Below are 17,071 nucleotides of genomic sequence, written 5' to 3'. Positions count from 1 at the left end.
TTGAATTGAACATACTATGATACTAATAACTTTACTAATAAAAGAATATTGATACATTAGTTGGTAACTCGGCCGTATAGTATGGTTGCTCATAGCACACTAACCTAATACTACCTGATACAAGAATAGTTCACTCTTCTGCTGCAAGGAAGCGACGCAACACCAAGAAAATACCTACTTTACTGAAAGGATGTGATGGCAGCAGCAAATTAACTGTGTAAACATACATCTGCCTGAGATTGATAAAAATTAACTCTGTATTTAGATATGTATTCCACTCCTCCAATGTTATTTTAAATGAGAATTTTTTTTTATCCTGCTATCCAATAAACAAGAGACCCTTATTTACTAGGCTACCAAATTTTTATGGCATTGAAAGAGATAACCAAAACAAAAAAAAAAACAACAAGCAATCCATTTATAATATTTTTTTTAATTTCATTTTCAGTTTCACTTAATAATAAAAAGGAATGTTAAATAAAAGTAAAATAATTCTGATTGCAGCAGAGAAACATATTTTCCATATTATTTTTAAATAAGATAAAATTACTTTGCCAAATCTGAAATTTAATGTAAGTAACAAAAATCTTTTTTCTTCTTCAAACTTCACATAGTAATATCCTATTAGTTTACTGAGGTTGAAACTTTGTCAGACTGTAGAAAGTTGAATTACGGAGTGTATAGAAAAATTTATATCCAAGGTATAGCTGCTGCACTTGCTTTTGAGATGGCTTTCATAGCTGTTTTAATTATTTTGGATGGCCAGTCATTATTTATTTTCTATATATGTCTGTGTTCTACTTGAATAATAAATATTTACACAACATTAAATGAAACTGGAGGGGTGATGTTAATAATATGAACCGCTGTTACTAAGGATTACCTTAGACATGACATAATATTAAAATATGTCATGTGCATAAAGTATTTTTTGTAATTACAAATTAATATAACATTTAAATGAAAATATACAATACCTGAGTGTAAATATATATTTTTAAAACCTAGGCAGAATTCTAAAAATGTTTAGACTACTGGGGATATACTATGTTATAAAAATTACAGTGTAATTTTAATACAACCACATATAACCAATACAACCACACATAAACACACCTTATCGATCACAGCCTTTGAGATTTCCAGATAAGTTGACAAATGTAAATCTCAGTACAATGTATCATTCTAAATTTAGAAACAGACCCAAACTTTAACATTAAACCAGTTGGTGTTCTAAAACTGTGAGTGATCTTTTTTAAATGGCTGCTGCAGAATATAGTTAACATAAATACTCTTTTACAGGGTATTAAAAATTGTTTATTCAGTTATTTGTAAATAGTATATAAAACAACTAAATTTAAAGTAAATTATATCATTATAACATTAAAAATTTCCATTCCTCTGCTGCAAATTAGAAAAAAAAAGAATATTAGCAAAAGAACACATGGCTGTTCAGTAAATAATACAATACATTATTTATTAAATAATACAAACCATTTATACATTTAAATGTATGTATACTACGTAAATCATAATTTAATTTACAATATACACAAATAATAAAACTAAAAAAAATTTTTATGAAATAATAAAATGATTTAAATGTTTATTTTAAGCATTGCCAGACTTTTGATTTACTCAATATTATTATGAAGGTTATTATTATCAAAGGTCATTCCAATACCTTCAAAAGAGCAGAAAGCTTTGTAAAATTAAATTAAAAAAAAAATATTATAATCTAAGTAAAATATATATATATATGTATTCACAATGAAAATTTATTGATATATATGTTGAGAATTCTCTTAAATTACAATTAATTTTATTGCACACAACCAAACAATTTATACATTTTTATTCTGATTTTTTTTTTAAATAAAAGAAAAATTATCGTATTTAAAAAAAATGAATTTAACTTATCACAAATAATAACAACTATCAAAGAAATTCACTATAAAGAAAGAAATTTAATGTTTAACATGCATAAATAAACATAAATAATTATTGTTGCAGATGTAGGCTACAAAAATTCATTTTAAAGTGTCCACCTGTCAGAATAGCTCTTTCTCAACTGGAAGGGTAATTTATCAGCTGTTAAACATAAATTGACAGAGTCATCCTATTACTAAAAAGCATGCTCATACAGAATATATTTTTCTTTAAATTATATTCTAATGGTATAGTAAAATCAGAAAAAAGGCTTTTGAGCATATAGAAAAATGATGAACAAGAGGATTAAGAATTTTATACAAATATAAAAATAATCAGTATTCTTTCTTCCTTGTCAATAACATGTCAAATACATTCCACTGCAAAAAAAACTTCACATGCAATGAAATATAAACAATAGTACACAAAAAATATTGCCAATAAAAAGGAACCCAGCGATGAATAATTTCATCATCCTACTATGCTGGCAAGTTAGAAAATATTTACTTATAATATGGTATTTTACTTATAAAATTTATTTATTTTTATTTTACTTATAAAATATTTACTTATGGTAGTTTTTTATTGCCACCTCTACACTGGATTTTTTCTTGCTTTTATGTTTGTCGTCTGATAAAATTATTTTTTTCTGATATTTTTTTCATTAAAAATATAACTAAAAAAATGAATTTTATTGTAAAATATTAAAAGCATTAACACACAAATTTGTTATGTCATAGATGGCAAAAATGAATGAAAATATATTAACAGTAAATCGCATAACTCGCAAAGGAATTATTTTAATATTATAAATAAATTACGTAAACCTTCAAAATAATAACATTTTCTTCACATTAAAGTTATTAAAGTTCTTCACATTAAGTTATTAAAATAATATATTTTTTTTTTTTAATAGATTTTCCTAATAATCTCAATTTTCATTTAAAGCATAAAAAAAATAATTTTATATTAATTTTTGTAATGTAAATTTTGAAAGAGAAGACATTTCTAAATTTTCAAAAACATAAACAAAAAAGGTATTCATTAAATAACTAAAACAAATACATTTCATACAATATTTATTCAGAAATTAAAAAAGTAATAAAAGAATAATTATACATATGATAATTTCTGAAAGCAATGGGATTATTATTTGAATATTAATTCAATTAATTGAAGGAAGCCAAAAGAAAGGACATACTACAATATAAAAAATAAAAAGGAGACTAAAAAGAAATAAAAATAATTACTGCAGGGATATGCTTATCGGCAAAACAAGTAATGCAAATTGAAAAAAAAATCACACATTTACAGGTTCTAATCAAATATAAATATTTAAATCAACACGTAGATATCATGTAAGATATTTATAACTATTAATTAAGATTCCAGTGACATTTTTAGTGAAACTGAAATTTTATTTGCATAATAATTAAAATATTTTGTGGAGATCACAAAGTATACTGCATATTGTCAATTTTACAGAGCTATTGCACACTATATATGATGCTGCCCTACTTTCTGAGGTTTTTTCTACTTTTGACAAGGGTTGAATCATAACTGAGCATACTCAAAATAATTTCAAACACGCAACATAATTCCCATTGTGGATTAAAAATTACCAAATACCTATAAAGAATGGTAAAGCACAGTATATACAGTGGATGAAATCACAGTAACGTGGAATCAATACATAAACTGCAGTAAATACTACGCCCGGTATAGTAACTATAAAAAAGTGTATTATATTAAATAGGCTAGATGCAGAAGTTAATCCTTCAAAATAAAACTTTGTTATGAAAAAACATTTTTTGAATAAAAGGAGAATGTTTTAATTTTAAATCATGTATAATACAGGAAGAAAGTAGTAAAATGTATTTATACGTAACCATAAAATGGATAATCAGAAATTAAGCAGGAAGAAAAACAACATGAAAGTACTTACATAAATGTAAATGAGTTTCAGTAAGGTACATTACATCAAGTAAAAAAAAAATTAAAAAGAACAAGTAATTTTTTTGAAAGGAAACAATAAATAATATTTTTATTAATTTTCAAAATTTATATTTATGATGTAATATATATTTTTAAAAAATATTTGTTTTTAATGACAATAAAATGAATAATAATTAAGTTTTAATAATAAAATAATTTTATTATTAGTTTACGATTAGTTTATTTTAAATAATATACCTAACAAATATTAACTAAATGAATACATACATTAACAATTTTATTTTTTTAAATTTATTTACATAACACAAATTATTTATTTACTTACTGTACACAATACATATACAAATGTAAACTTTTACACTGTCTAAATAATGATAAAAACTAATAATAATTACTTTTAATAATAGTAATAATTATTAATCCTATCTTAATTTATTATTACCATTATAAACTGAATATATAAATAAATACACATTCAGTTTTTTTAATATGTTCAAATAATGCTGTTTATATAATGTAATTAGCAATATGCTTTTTTATACCTTAAAAATTAATGAAATATTTATTTGCTATAATTTAATATATAGTGGGCAACAGTCATTATGTTATCTTTTTTTAATTAAAAAAAAGTGAAATTCATGAAACTGTGGCTATGTTCTCTCTTATCACTTAAAAAAATTAACATTATCACCATTTTCTTTCATATTGATTTCTTAATAGTTTAATTTTTATTTTTATTATTAATTGTTATACTGGTTACAATAATCACTAAAAAAAAATACTTAATCACAAGTTTCTATACATAACTGTAACTATAATAATATAATAATAATAATATAAATATAACAAATAATGAAATACAATTTGATCATAATACGATGGCACTTCATTTGTTCTAATGCTTTACATATTGTAAGCAACATAAATTGGATCAAGCTGATCGGCTAAAAAGCCATCTCGTAGATGCATTCGTTGTTTCTCACCACGAGAATTAATTGGTACTACTCCTGGATCAACGACAACTGCGACACCAACTATTAAATGATGTACTGCTGATGTTACGAGAGGCACTAAATCAAGAGCCTCACTCTCATTACCATCTAATTCAACTACGACGACGAGAAGATTGGTCCAAGTGAACACAGCACTGAAACAGAGCAATAGATAACATTAGAACATTAACAACTGCAAATGAAATTTATATTTCTGTATATGATATACAGAAGAAATAAGAGCATACTACATGCACCACTGTGATAGTGATGTGTTTTACTAATAATTATGCCTTCTTTACGTTAGTATTCTTACAATATTTATCTTATTACACTAAGAAAATTATTGTTAACTTACATTTACACGCAATGAAACAGGCTTATTAATTTTTAAGGAATTCTATAAATGGAATGTTAAACTACTATCTATCTGTTTATTTTATCCTTATTCTGTTTATTTCTTCTATTCTATTTTTATTTTATTCCTCTACAGCATGCATATCTATGACTATCACATTTTGAAGTCAAGCTAATCTTTTATAAGTAATATTTATTATATCTCTAATTCATATTCAGACCCCTTTTCTATCCCAGTTCAAATAACAGATTGATGAATACACAAAGATATTATACTAGCTTAAGATGTTAATCATATTTTATATATATATATATATATATATATATATTTTAATTAACACTTTCCAATATTGACAGCCCTATGTGGTAACCAACCGGGTTGGTCTAGTGGTGAATGTGTGCTTCCAAGTCAACTGATTTGGAAGCCGAGAGTTCTAGCGTTCAATTCCTAGTAAAGGCTTATATGGCACATCATTTTTATATGGATTTGAATACTAGATCATGAATACCTGTGTTCTTTGGTGGTTGGGTTTCAATTAACCACACATCTCAGAAATGGTTGAACTGAGACTGTACAAGACTACACTTCACTTCCACAGGGGTGCATTGGAAATTACTGAGGCCAAGGTGCACCAAGCTATCTGTAGTTTAGGTAGAGGCAAGGCCCCAGGTTTTGATGACATAATGGCAGAGCTCCTTGTTCGCTCGGATGAAGTGAGCTTGAGAATTATCAAATGCGTTTTCAATAAATTGTTGTTTGGCAGATGCTTCCTAGTTTGTTGGAAGAAGCGAATTGTAAATCTATTTTTTTAAGGTGGTAACAAGGATCCGACTTTATTGCGACGTATAGGCCCTTGATGTTACTACCAGTTATTGGTAAAGGTTCTGTACCCTCGTATAAATGGGAGGTTAACCTCACACAGATTATTGATGGAGAATCAGTATGGGTTTCGCCCCCGGAAAAGGCACTGAGAACACCATACTCCACGTGATACAAATTTCACTAATTTATCAATTAGTAAATTGGAATATGTCCTGAGAATCTTCCTGGATATTTCTGGGGTGTTTAATAATCTGCAATGATCCACAGCCATTATTAACTGCAAAGAAGAGAATGCATTGAGAGTGAATTGCAGGTCATGGAAAGTTACTTCAGTGATCGGAATGTGCTGCTCCATAAGGGCAGCCATGGGGTAGGCAAGATGCTGTCCAAGGGTTGTCCCCAGGGCAGCATATTGAGTTCTTTGCTGTGTGTGGTGTTCAAATCTCTTCTGTGGTTGAGAGTGCCCAGCAGGTGTCACATTGTGACTTATGCTGATGATGGGTCTCTTTTCATACAAACCTCTGGTCTCTTTTCACGAACCAAGGTTTGTGTTGTAAAAAATCTTTTTTAGTGCTATCTTTGAGCTGGTGGTCGAGTGTGTACCTTCCCCAGTTTCACAATCTTGCTGTCTGAGAACTGTTACAACGGTTTTGCGCCCTTACTGTTAAGACGATTCATACCATTTTCACGGGGATTCAGAGGATTTGGTGCACGATTTGTTCGAGCACCCGCCTCATCGTGGCAATGACTCCTGGTCACGAGCAAAGGGGCCTTTACCCTTAGTCCTGCTCACACTCTTTTAGAACGGGGGCTGTAATCTGTGACTGTGTGTTGATCTTTGATTTCATACATTTGATCCAGTAGCGGCAAAGAGGTGCACAGAATGACAGGAGAATACAGAAGGTGGAGTACCTTCTGTACTCTCCATGGTCTTGCCACGGGGGGTAGCTGGAGATCTGCCCCCTGTGGCTTGCTATGGGTAGTCGTCACGCTTGTACCCAATATTTCTAAATAGAAGGAATACAGCGGGCATTTTGTTCGTACACTGTTAGGTCAGGGCATCTCCAACCATGACAGATGTTAGTGAGGTAGGTAAGAAGCCTAGCCGGAGAAGGGGTTGGAGCTTTATCCTTCGACCTCCTCGAACACTGGTCCAGACAACGATAGTTCAGAAGTAGAAACGGGGTGACCACCACCCGGTAGGGTATGAATCCACTTATTAAAGAGTTTTTGCACTCTAGAGGCAGGCCTGGCAGCTCTGCTCCTTTGGCCAGTGATGTTTTAGCAGAACTGGGTGGCTTGTCTTCCTGTTTAGCAAACCCTAAGTGTACTACTAGTGCTGCTATTAAGAAGAGATTATTGCCTTGACTCAAATTCTTCTGAGTGGCTTTCACAGCTCTCGTTGAGGGTTTCGAAAATCTTGCTTCATGGCCTACAGAAACAACTGTAGCTCAGAAACCAGCCTCGGCGCAACTGCGTAGGTATGCTGAGGTGGTCAGGGGCAGACATGGAACCAGCCAACCCTCTAAGAAACCTGAGTTTGCATTTGTTAATAGGGCAAAGGGCTCAACCGTAGTATCCTGCAGTCAGCTGAAGAAAGAACTTCAGGTTGCCTTCGGGATGACCAGACAGGTCTTAAAATCAGGAACATTAAAAAGACTGGGAAAGGATTAGTTGAGGTAGCGGATGGTATAGAGACCATTCAGGCAATTAGAGCAATTCAAAAGTTATTGCGATATATTGCGGAGCGCTCAATGCCGCCTAATATTGTTAATGGTAGCGGATGGCTACTGCAAGATTTCACAGGAAGCGATCTTGGTGATTATGGGGTTGAAACAGACAGATTTGCTTGTGTAAGAGAGGCAACAGTTTTATGTTGCCAATTAGGTGGGTTTGTGCTTTGTGGCAGGCTAGATGGGATGAGGCACAGGGCCTCATCCCATCGTTGGTCTCTTTCCAGATGTTGGAAAGACCATACCCAACGTATGGTCTCTTTCCAGATGTTGTTAGTTTGCAGGGCACCTCTTGAGTAAACCTGAACAAGTACATGACACAGTATCTTTCTGGGCACGGTGATTTTAGGGACAGGCTGCAAAGGTTCAACCTGGTAGGCTCAGGAATATGTTTGCAATGCAGACAGTTGGATGACATTCATCATGATTTGTATGAATGCTCCAAGTAGAGTTGATGTGCATGGAGGCACTATTTGTAGGCTCGATATTATCGGGTCAGTGTTAGATGTTTGTGTTAACTGGTGAAACCAGGGCGAATTGGTCACAGTGGAGAATTTCTTAATTACTTGGCAAAAGAAAAGATTGCTGAGGAGGTCTAGGGTGTCGCTTGGGCTTTCCGCTTTCTGTTTCTGTTGTGATACATTTTTATTATTTTGTATTCATGGTTTGTTTTTCTTTTTTTTGTTATTGCATGTTGAACTCAACTCTTAACCTTTCAGATGGGTAATGTATTTCAGTTCCTTATTTTTGTTATTCAGTCTTGTTTGAGACTTAGTCTAGATGTGTTTTGTGTTCTTTTCTTGAAAGTTCTTAATGATAGTAGTACACCGATGGGAATGTCACACGTGGCATTCGCATCTGTGGCATCCTGACTGCGGCAAGAACAATGCTGAGAGATGCACTCTGCCGAGGTTTTGAAGATGACCTCCGGTAAAGCCCATAAGGGCTAGGTATGGAGGGGTGGCGTGGTGATTGAAACTACCACCTGGAAGATGTGTCTTCCCCTACGGGATCAGTATGTGCTTTAATGCGAGCTACATAGGAGTATATCATTTGGTTTCACCTATTCCAAAGAGATGTCATACCACTGTCCACTAGAAGACTTACCACAGGGCTTGAACAAAATCCTAGATAAATTAAGACAGATAAATTAATGATGGACTGCATTGAGCATCTTTAGAGTAGTAGCCCATGTGGGCGAATAAGCCTGCACCTATAGTCTAAGCAGGAACAGACCAGAGCTCGAAAGAACATGCAAACATGCATACTCGATCAGCTCCCCAAGTATTATATAGAACTCTGAGCATATCTAGCATTTTTAATCATTTTACCTTCAGCTTCTTTAAGTGTGTTACTGATGTTAGTTGGTCGTCAAACGACATTCCTAAAAATCTAACTCGTGTGCATGATTCAACTGATTCACTGTGTAAAATTAGTTTAGGGTCAACATCTTCCTACAAGCATAAAATGCGTTTCATTTTCTCTGAAAAAAACATGAATCCAGGTGTTTTACACCACAATTCTAAATGGGTTTTTGCATTTTGGAATAGCCTCTCGCCTGTAGCTGAAGTTTTAGATTCTAAGTAAATTAAAAAATCATCTAAAGAATTGCTTGAGAAATCTGTTATGTGGATTTCTCAAGCAGTTTGTTGTATGGCTAAAGCAAACAAAGTAACATTTAGAACAATTCCCTGTGGGATTCCGTATTCTAGTGTAAAATTTTCAGATACCATTATTCCAGGAAATACAACCAGATACTGCAAGCTGGTTGATATTATTTAATATCTAGATCAAAAGAAATTCCACAAAATGTACAATATCATATAAATAAATAAATTTATTATATTAAAAGTCTAAAAGGTTACATTAATTTAAAACTATAAAGTTACTTTTGGTCCACCTGTACAAAGACTATTACAGTATGGCCAACAAACTTCTATTGAACATAGACTAGTTGTCATACCAACACAACAGATTCACAATTGCCTCTATAAAATATAATCAAAGGAATGAGTGTTGCTGAAAACCATACCTGAATGTGCCATATTTACAGTAATAATGCTATGAGGTATGAGAAATTAGTGCAACAAATTTTGAAAGAGAAAATCTTTAATTTCATTACTGATACAAAAAAAAAGAGTTAAGTTATAAAAGTTAAAGTTAGAGATAGATTCATCTTATTTAAAGCGATTTAAGGCTGTCAACATAATTTTGAGCAGCAGAAGTATTTTTCCTTGTAGCAACCGCTACAGTATATTACTCAATATACTTGAATCCATTAACAGTAAGTTTTTCTTAAAAATATTGTTGATTTGGCACTTTCTTAAGGAATAAGTACAACAAAAATTAATTAGTAATGTATGCTAAGTGCCATAATAATGATTATAGGCATCCTGACATCAATCATCACAAGTTATTCTCAAAAAAAATCATGCATCCATATTCTCAAAAATAACAAGCACCCCATACCATGTTAAATAAGGAAAGTAAGGAATGAAGTGGTTTCTTCTTACCGTTTTCTAACAGAATATGGAGTTGCACAACAGCACAACCAAAACATAAAGAGATATTTTATTGGGCCCTTCATTCTGTTCACCACAAGAACTAGCTATGTATAGCACATTATTCATCTTACAGAAAGCAATTCTGACTGGCATCTTTTGCAATTCAGATGCTTTATATGCATCACAATCATAACAGACTCAAACAGGTAAAGTAAACAAACAAATGTACTGCTTTCTATTACAAAACATCATAAATCCAAAATAATAAATTTAAAAATAAATTGATTTTAATCAGTACAATCCATTACTTTTAAGTTTGCTGTATTATTTATGAGATGTCTATCTAATGAATTATTCTAAAAAAAAGATTGTTATAGTGTACATTTAAAATCTTTAAAAACTTAAAAAAATTAGGAAGATATTTGGGGAATTTTTCTAGGTTAAACATAAAAGTTTAGCTCCATTCTTAATCTAATTATTAATTATGTAAAACATGAATTTATAGAGAAGTTTCTTAGAACTTCGCCAGTAAGAGTCCGCAGAACTGGACAGCACGGCAAAGCCAATTAACTATGTTTACAGTTCTAAACATGACCTAACCCAAAAGTGAAATGAGAATGGGAAAAAATCTAAAAAATAAGCAGGGAAATATTAAATTTCAGGTCAATTAGATTTGTAATAAAGAATACTTTCAAAAAATACCTTGCATTTTGTTTGACAACGGTTTTTTGTTCCATTTGATGAACTGCAGAACTTGAATATGTCACTTTTCCACTAAAAGAAGGGTTTACAAATCGCCCCACTAGGTATCAGTACTCAACAACTTCAACCCTTTGAATTTACAAATGATCTCGTACAAAAAAATCTTGTATAAAAATATAAAATACAATGATCTTGTACAAAATAACAAAATTCAAAAAATGTATATTTTTTGTTCTAGAAAGGCAGTAAATTTTAATATTAAATTATTGAGATAACAATCAGTAATTCATAAAAAAAAATAAATAAAAGAATAATGTAGCAAAACGCAGTGATATCCAAAAAAATTACAATTAAATTGTAAGCCATACATAATACAGTAACAGTCTCGCAGATATCATTTCTTCTGTTCACAAAAACAAAAATTTCTGTAATATAAATAAAACTGTTGTTAACAAAATGATACTGATATCAAAAAAGATAAGAGGATATCTTTCTATTATCAAAATCTGTTATTAATTTAAAATTTTGTTTTAAAAAAATACATGTTAAATATATGTAATAGATAATAGGTGTTCAATAATAGTTTAAGCGTTTTATATAATAAGCAAAAAATAGAAAAATTTGTTACAAAACTCTTACTAACTGATTTTATTTTTATGTAATACCTATCACATTTACAAAAATAATACAATTCTTATGATTATTTTGTGTTTAATAAATGAAATTGGGCTGGTAAGAGTTTTCTAATAAATTTTTCTATTTTTTGCTTATTATATAGAACAATTAAACATTGTTTACTTCCTATTATTGTACATCTATTGTGTATTATATATATTTAACATGAATATTTTAAAATAAAATTCTAAATTAATAACAGATTTTGATAACAGAAATGTAGTCTTACTTTTTGATATCAATATTGTTTTGTTAAAAACAGTTTTATTTATATTACAGAATTTTTTTGTTTTTTGAGTAGAAGAAATGATATCTGCAAGATTCTTACCATACAGTTTACAGCTTAATTGTAATTTTTTTGAATAATTTAGTATCTAGGTACAGAAACTAGCTCTTAAAATAACCAATTAACCTGAGTATATTCAGTCTAAATTTTTTGCCATAAAATAACTATTTCAAATCAACACTCTGTATCTGTTTTAACTTCTTTGAGGTTACAAATTTAATATACTGCAAAGCTAAAAAATATACAAGATCTGTTCAGAAAATAATCGAATATTTTTAATTTCATGCCAAAGAATATATTTAGTGACGTGCGGTTGACAGGTGGAGGTTTTGTGTTCCACAAAACCTTTTCTGTAACCACATGTTCTTTGATTGTAGATATCAGTTGAGTTTTCACGTTATTGTTATTTGAGTGCAACATGTTTAAGTGTTAGAAGCAATTTTTGTAATACGCGATTTTCAGAAGCAATAATACAACTTAAAAATTTTGTGTGAAACTGAGGAAAAATTTACACAAAAGTTTCAACTTTTGAGACAAGTTTACGGAAATGATACTCTGGGTCTATGCAATGTTGCAAATAGTTTTCACGATTTAAAAGTGGTTGCCAGTCAATTGAACATCAAGTGGACGTTTGTCGGCAACTTCTTGAAAAAGCCAATGACAATGAAATATTAATGCATAGGATCATAATGGGAGATGAAAGTTGGGTTTACGACTACGACATCAAGACAAAAGTTCAATCATCACAATGGATTGGCAAAGGATATCCATGCTCCAAGAAAGCACATCTGTCTCAATCCAATGTCAAAGTGATGCTTTCTGATTTTTAGAATTTAATGGAATTATGCATTTTGAATTCTTACCTCAAGGTGAAACAGTGAACCGTGCATACTGTCAATGCATTTTACAACGATTACGTGAAACATCCGCAAAAAGAGACCAGAGTTGTGGCAAGACAAGTCATGGTTCCTTCACCACGAAGAAGTGCTCGCACACTCTGCTTTGTCAATTTGTCAGTATTGTGCCAAAAATCAAATGATTGTCCTCCCTCAGCTTCCCTACTCACCAGACGTGGGCTTCCTTGCAATTTTTTCTTATTTCCGAAATTAAAATCAGTGATAAAAGGACACCATTTTAAGACTATTGATGACATTAAAGCAAATTCGTCATGCACCATTTCAAATTAAGCTATCCTGGACTGATTCGCAAAGTGGAAACACTAACTACTGGGAAAAAGTGTGTGAATGAAGGAAGTACCTTTGAAGGAGACAAGGACCAATAATTTGTAAAATCAATAATAAAGATTAAAAAATAAAGGGTTCTTATCGGTTATCTGCCTGCCATGTACTTATTGGTTAGGTTAGATTAGGTTCCTGATCGATCATTTTCAATGTTGAAAGAGATTAAAAAACATGCAATGGAAGGATCAGCATTGTACATGGATTCATGGAGGGTGTATATAATGAACAAAATCGAAGAAGCAGGATTAAAGCACTTACAAGTGAACCACCATTTTAACTTTGTCAATCCAACTGCATGCGTCCACACGCAAACCATTGAAAAATTGTGGGGCTCCGTAAAATGGCAGAACAAGAAGTAGTACAGAAGCCATAATCTGGACTTATACTTGGTGAAGTTCATGTGGTGGTAAGAAGTTCATGAAAAAGATGCGTTTGACGTTACAATTGAGATGATTACGGACACTTGACTGGCTGCAAAATTCATGTGAGGTAAGTTGCAATGGATTACAGTAATAGACAAGTGAGCGGTTTGATTAATATTACACTGATTTAAATGATTGTATGTGGCTGGCAGGTAACCGATAAGTACCAAATAAAGTTTGGTTATTTTCTAAACAGACCTTGTTCATTACCTATTTCTTCAGTTAAAAATAAAAAAAAAGTTAAAAAATTGGGCTTGTTTTAAGTCTGTGGCTTAGAGGCATTTAAAAGAAAAATTAACAAAAAAAAATAATAAATTAAATAATCTGTGAAAAAATTTATTCCAATGCTCCAAAGTCCAAAAAATTTTTTTCTTCAGATGTTTGTTCACCCAGAAACCCCCCCCCCCCCCAAAAAAAAAAATGTGTGTACATATAAGTACACATGTGTACTTGTGTGTATAAATAAGTACTCTGGATCCTGTTGACTGATTTTCTTCAAACTTGGTAGACAGGTACTACTGTTAGGAGGGAAACAATCTATTAAAGTATTGCAAAAATTGAAAAAAGAGGTAGGGGTGTTTTGGCCAAAATAAAATTTCAAGTCTTTACTGGAAGACATTAGCAAAAAATGTTTTCTTACAAAAGATGAAGTTTTTTTTATCAAGATCACAAACTAGCAAAACTTTCTATTTAACTTGCTAAGTCCCACTTACATAATTTTTAAATTTACACTTAAATCCCTTCTAGAGCCCGCATGTATCACATATTAGAACATTCTAATAAATTCCTCAGACCCTTGTATATAATTTGTGATACATGCTTGGTCTTGCTTCACCACCCATGTGTGTGCAATATGATCATAACTGCAAGGCAAGTTCTAAACATTCATACTGCTTTTTAATACACAGTGCATGGATTTGCATGCACTATTCTAATGCATGCTCTGGGTTGTGAATAAGTATGTAGTACCATTGGGTTTTGCAGTTTTGGCAACACTGAATGTCGGCTGAGCTTTTTCAACACACTTTCTCTACTGCACGTTGATATTTTTAATGTTGTATATAGGTAATTTTAGTTGGTATTGTTGATACCAACCCGCATTGTTTTATTTATTATTTTGATCATGTTATTTTTTATTATTTCTATTCACAAAGAAGTTTAGTTTTGTTTTGTGTGTATTGGGTTTTATTGTTTATGCACAAAATAATAGTAACACTATAGTGTTTATGAATAGTTTGTGTTAAAAATAAGGTTATGTTTACTAACTTTCATTGTTTATGAACATTTGATTTAAAACTTTTATAGAAAAAGTAATTCATGAACAAAATATTAACAGCAATTCATGAATTAAATATTAATAAATATTGTGTGTTAAGATAAGTTTATGGACTTTATAAACAAAATTATTAAATTTAAAAATGTCCAATCAAGCAGAAAGGGATAAAAACTTAAACACAATAATTTTACAGTAAATCAATTAACTGAAGACTACATTTATACAAGTGAAAGAGAGATAAGATAGATGCTACTGATGAAGACATCTTTGAACTTGAATCTTGTTTGAGTGATAGTGATGATTCGAGCGACTATAATGAACACATCCCCAAAAAACTAAAGAGGGTTTGCATTGATAAATTAATGATTCCTTTTAAAGGACGCTAAGGCATAAAACAGTATACAAAAAACTAGCATCATCATAGCTATGGCATAAAGGCCTACAAAGTCTCTATTGAGAATGGTTTCACGCACACAGTGATGGATGTACGGTAGAAAAACAGAAAATGCTCCTAAAAAAACTCTGAATGTAGTGATGGAACTAATAGCAGCACTCTCAGGAGGTGGTAGATCATTGTATACTGATTAATTTTACTGTTCGGTTAATCTAGCCCATGAAACTCATCTCACTAAGACTCTTCAGAAAAAGAGGGAACATAATCCAAGATCTGTAAATACACCATACACCAGGGAAGAGAAGTTGAGTTCAGTTGTGAAGAAACGAGTATAGGTGTACTGCTGGTTGTACCCAGGATGATTGTAAGAAAACGTTATCTGTCAACGTGCAGTACTGCAGGGTGCAGGGTAGTTTTGATATGATGTTACAAGCATTCTAGTATGGACAGTGGAAGTGGTTTGGTGAGTTACTATTAGACTATTAGTGAAAGAGATAAAGTATTAAACTCATTCATAAATTGCTAGGTAGTTTTATTTATAAAAAGGAAAGATATTTGCTTGCAAGAACTTTAAGACTTGTATTATATGGTATACTAGTTGTTAAAAGTCATTATAATGTCTTTTGTAAATTGAACTGAATTCTGGTTTTTTACAATGTAACTATCTGCAAATAATCCTGACCTTACTTTAAATTTTACTTTGTGTGTAATTATTATTATTATTGTCATCATTATTATTATTGATTTACCTTAATTTATTTACAAACTATATTATTAAACTAATTAATTGTAATTATATAAACATTCTTAAACTGTTAATCTCTCAATATACTGATTGAGCCACGAACACATGACAACATGATTAAACATTACCTTATTACATTTTTTACAATCACAGCTTTGCTTATTCATTTCACAGTACCTTTACTGTTTCTAATACTTTATAAGGTGATTAGATTTGAAATATGAGTTGTGTATGAATAAAAATCTTAAATTACATGTACTTCCCACATGTATCATATATGAGCCCACAAAATTTATATGTACTGCTCATGTGTATAAAACATGAGAACAGGCCGAAATTCAGCTAATTTGTTAAACTCATTACATGAGTAATTAAATTCATTTCATGTAGTTTCTCAAAAAACTGGAGTTGTTTTCGAGCAGATGTAAATAAAATAATGCTCTGTATTGAATGAAATTTGGTGATTTATGTTGTGGGATGACATGTAACTTAGTCTTATGAGCTGTTTTGTAGTTATGAACACCCAACAAAATTTTTCTGGAAGTTAACAGGTTAATATTCACCCCCTCCCCAAAAGATAACTATAGATTTTTCTTTTTTTCACTATATCTTACTTTGTAAAAGAGTTAAAGGAAAGTATTTACAACTATATTTTCAACATTGATAAGCCTTAAAACCACTAAAAAATGTGTTGCCCAACCCACTCCATTGGTTTGTGGTAACAAAACATTTTTTTAAATTTTTTAACATTTATTTTTAATTTAACTCCATCTTGCTACCCATTACCCATTGGATTTAAAACATAAAAATCTTAATTTTTATAGCCCTTAGTATTTCCCATGGATACTGTTGTAAATGAAGACAATTATGTATGTATATCACTGAATGCAACATAATTAGATGCATTGAAATAGAAAAAAGTATTGAATTTAAGACAAATGATTCGTTCTAAAAAATGCACAAAAAAATGATAAATGTGGAATTATTTTTTTAATGACAATACAGATCATGCTTAAAAAAATTATAAAAACAAATA

General features: G+C 30.8%; 1 protein-coding gene across 5 annotated transcripts in view; it reads right to left on the bottom strand.

The window, feature by feature from the left end:
• Nucleotides 1-3,977: 3,977 nt before the first annotated feature.
• LOC142328912 (disco-interacting protein 2 homolog B-A-like) overlaps nt 3,978-17,071 on the bottom strand; it is a 164,667-nt gene continuing 151,573 nt past the window's right edge. The window contains exons 1-2 of one of the 5 annotated variants that reach the window (XM_075373078.1): nt 10,997-11,098; nt 3,978-5,032 (exon numbers count right to left, since the gene is read on the bottom strand). In XM_075373078.1, the coding sequence (XP_075229193.1) occupies nt 4,789-5,032; nt 10,997-11,031 (279 nt within the window). In that variant the 5' untranslated portion in view covers nt 11,032-11,098 and the 3' untranslated portion in view covers nt 3,978-4,788. Of the gene's footprint in view, nt 5,033-10,996; nt 11,099-17,071 lie in introns of those variants that run through there. The other 4 variants (XM_075373066.1, XM_075373079.1, XR_012757380.1 and 1 more) reach the window with 4 other exon arrangements.

Source organism: Lycorma delicatula, chromosome 8, assembly GCF_047948215.1.
Source record: "Lycorma delicatula isolate Av1 chromosome 8, ASM4794821v1, whole genome shotgun sequence".
Taxonomy (NCBI): domain Eukaryota; kingdom Metazoa; phylum Arthropoda; class Insecta; order Hemiptera; family Fulgoridae; genus Lycorma; species Lycorma delicatula.
The sequence above is the reverse complement of the archived record's forward strand: the minus strand, read 5'-3'. Positions and strand labels throughout refer to the sequence as shown.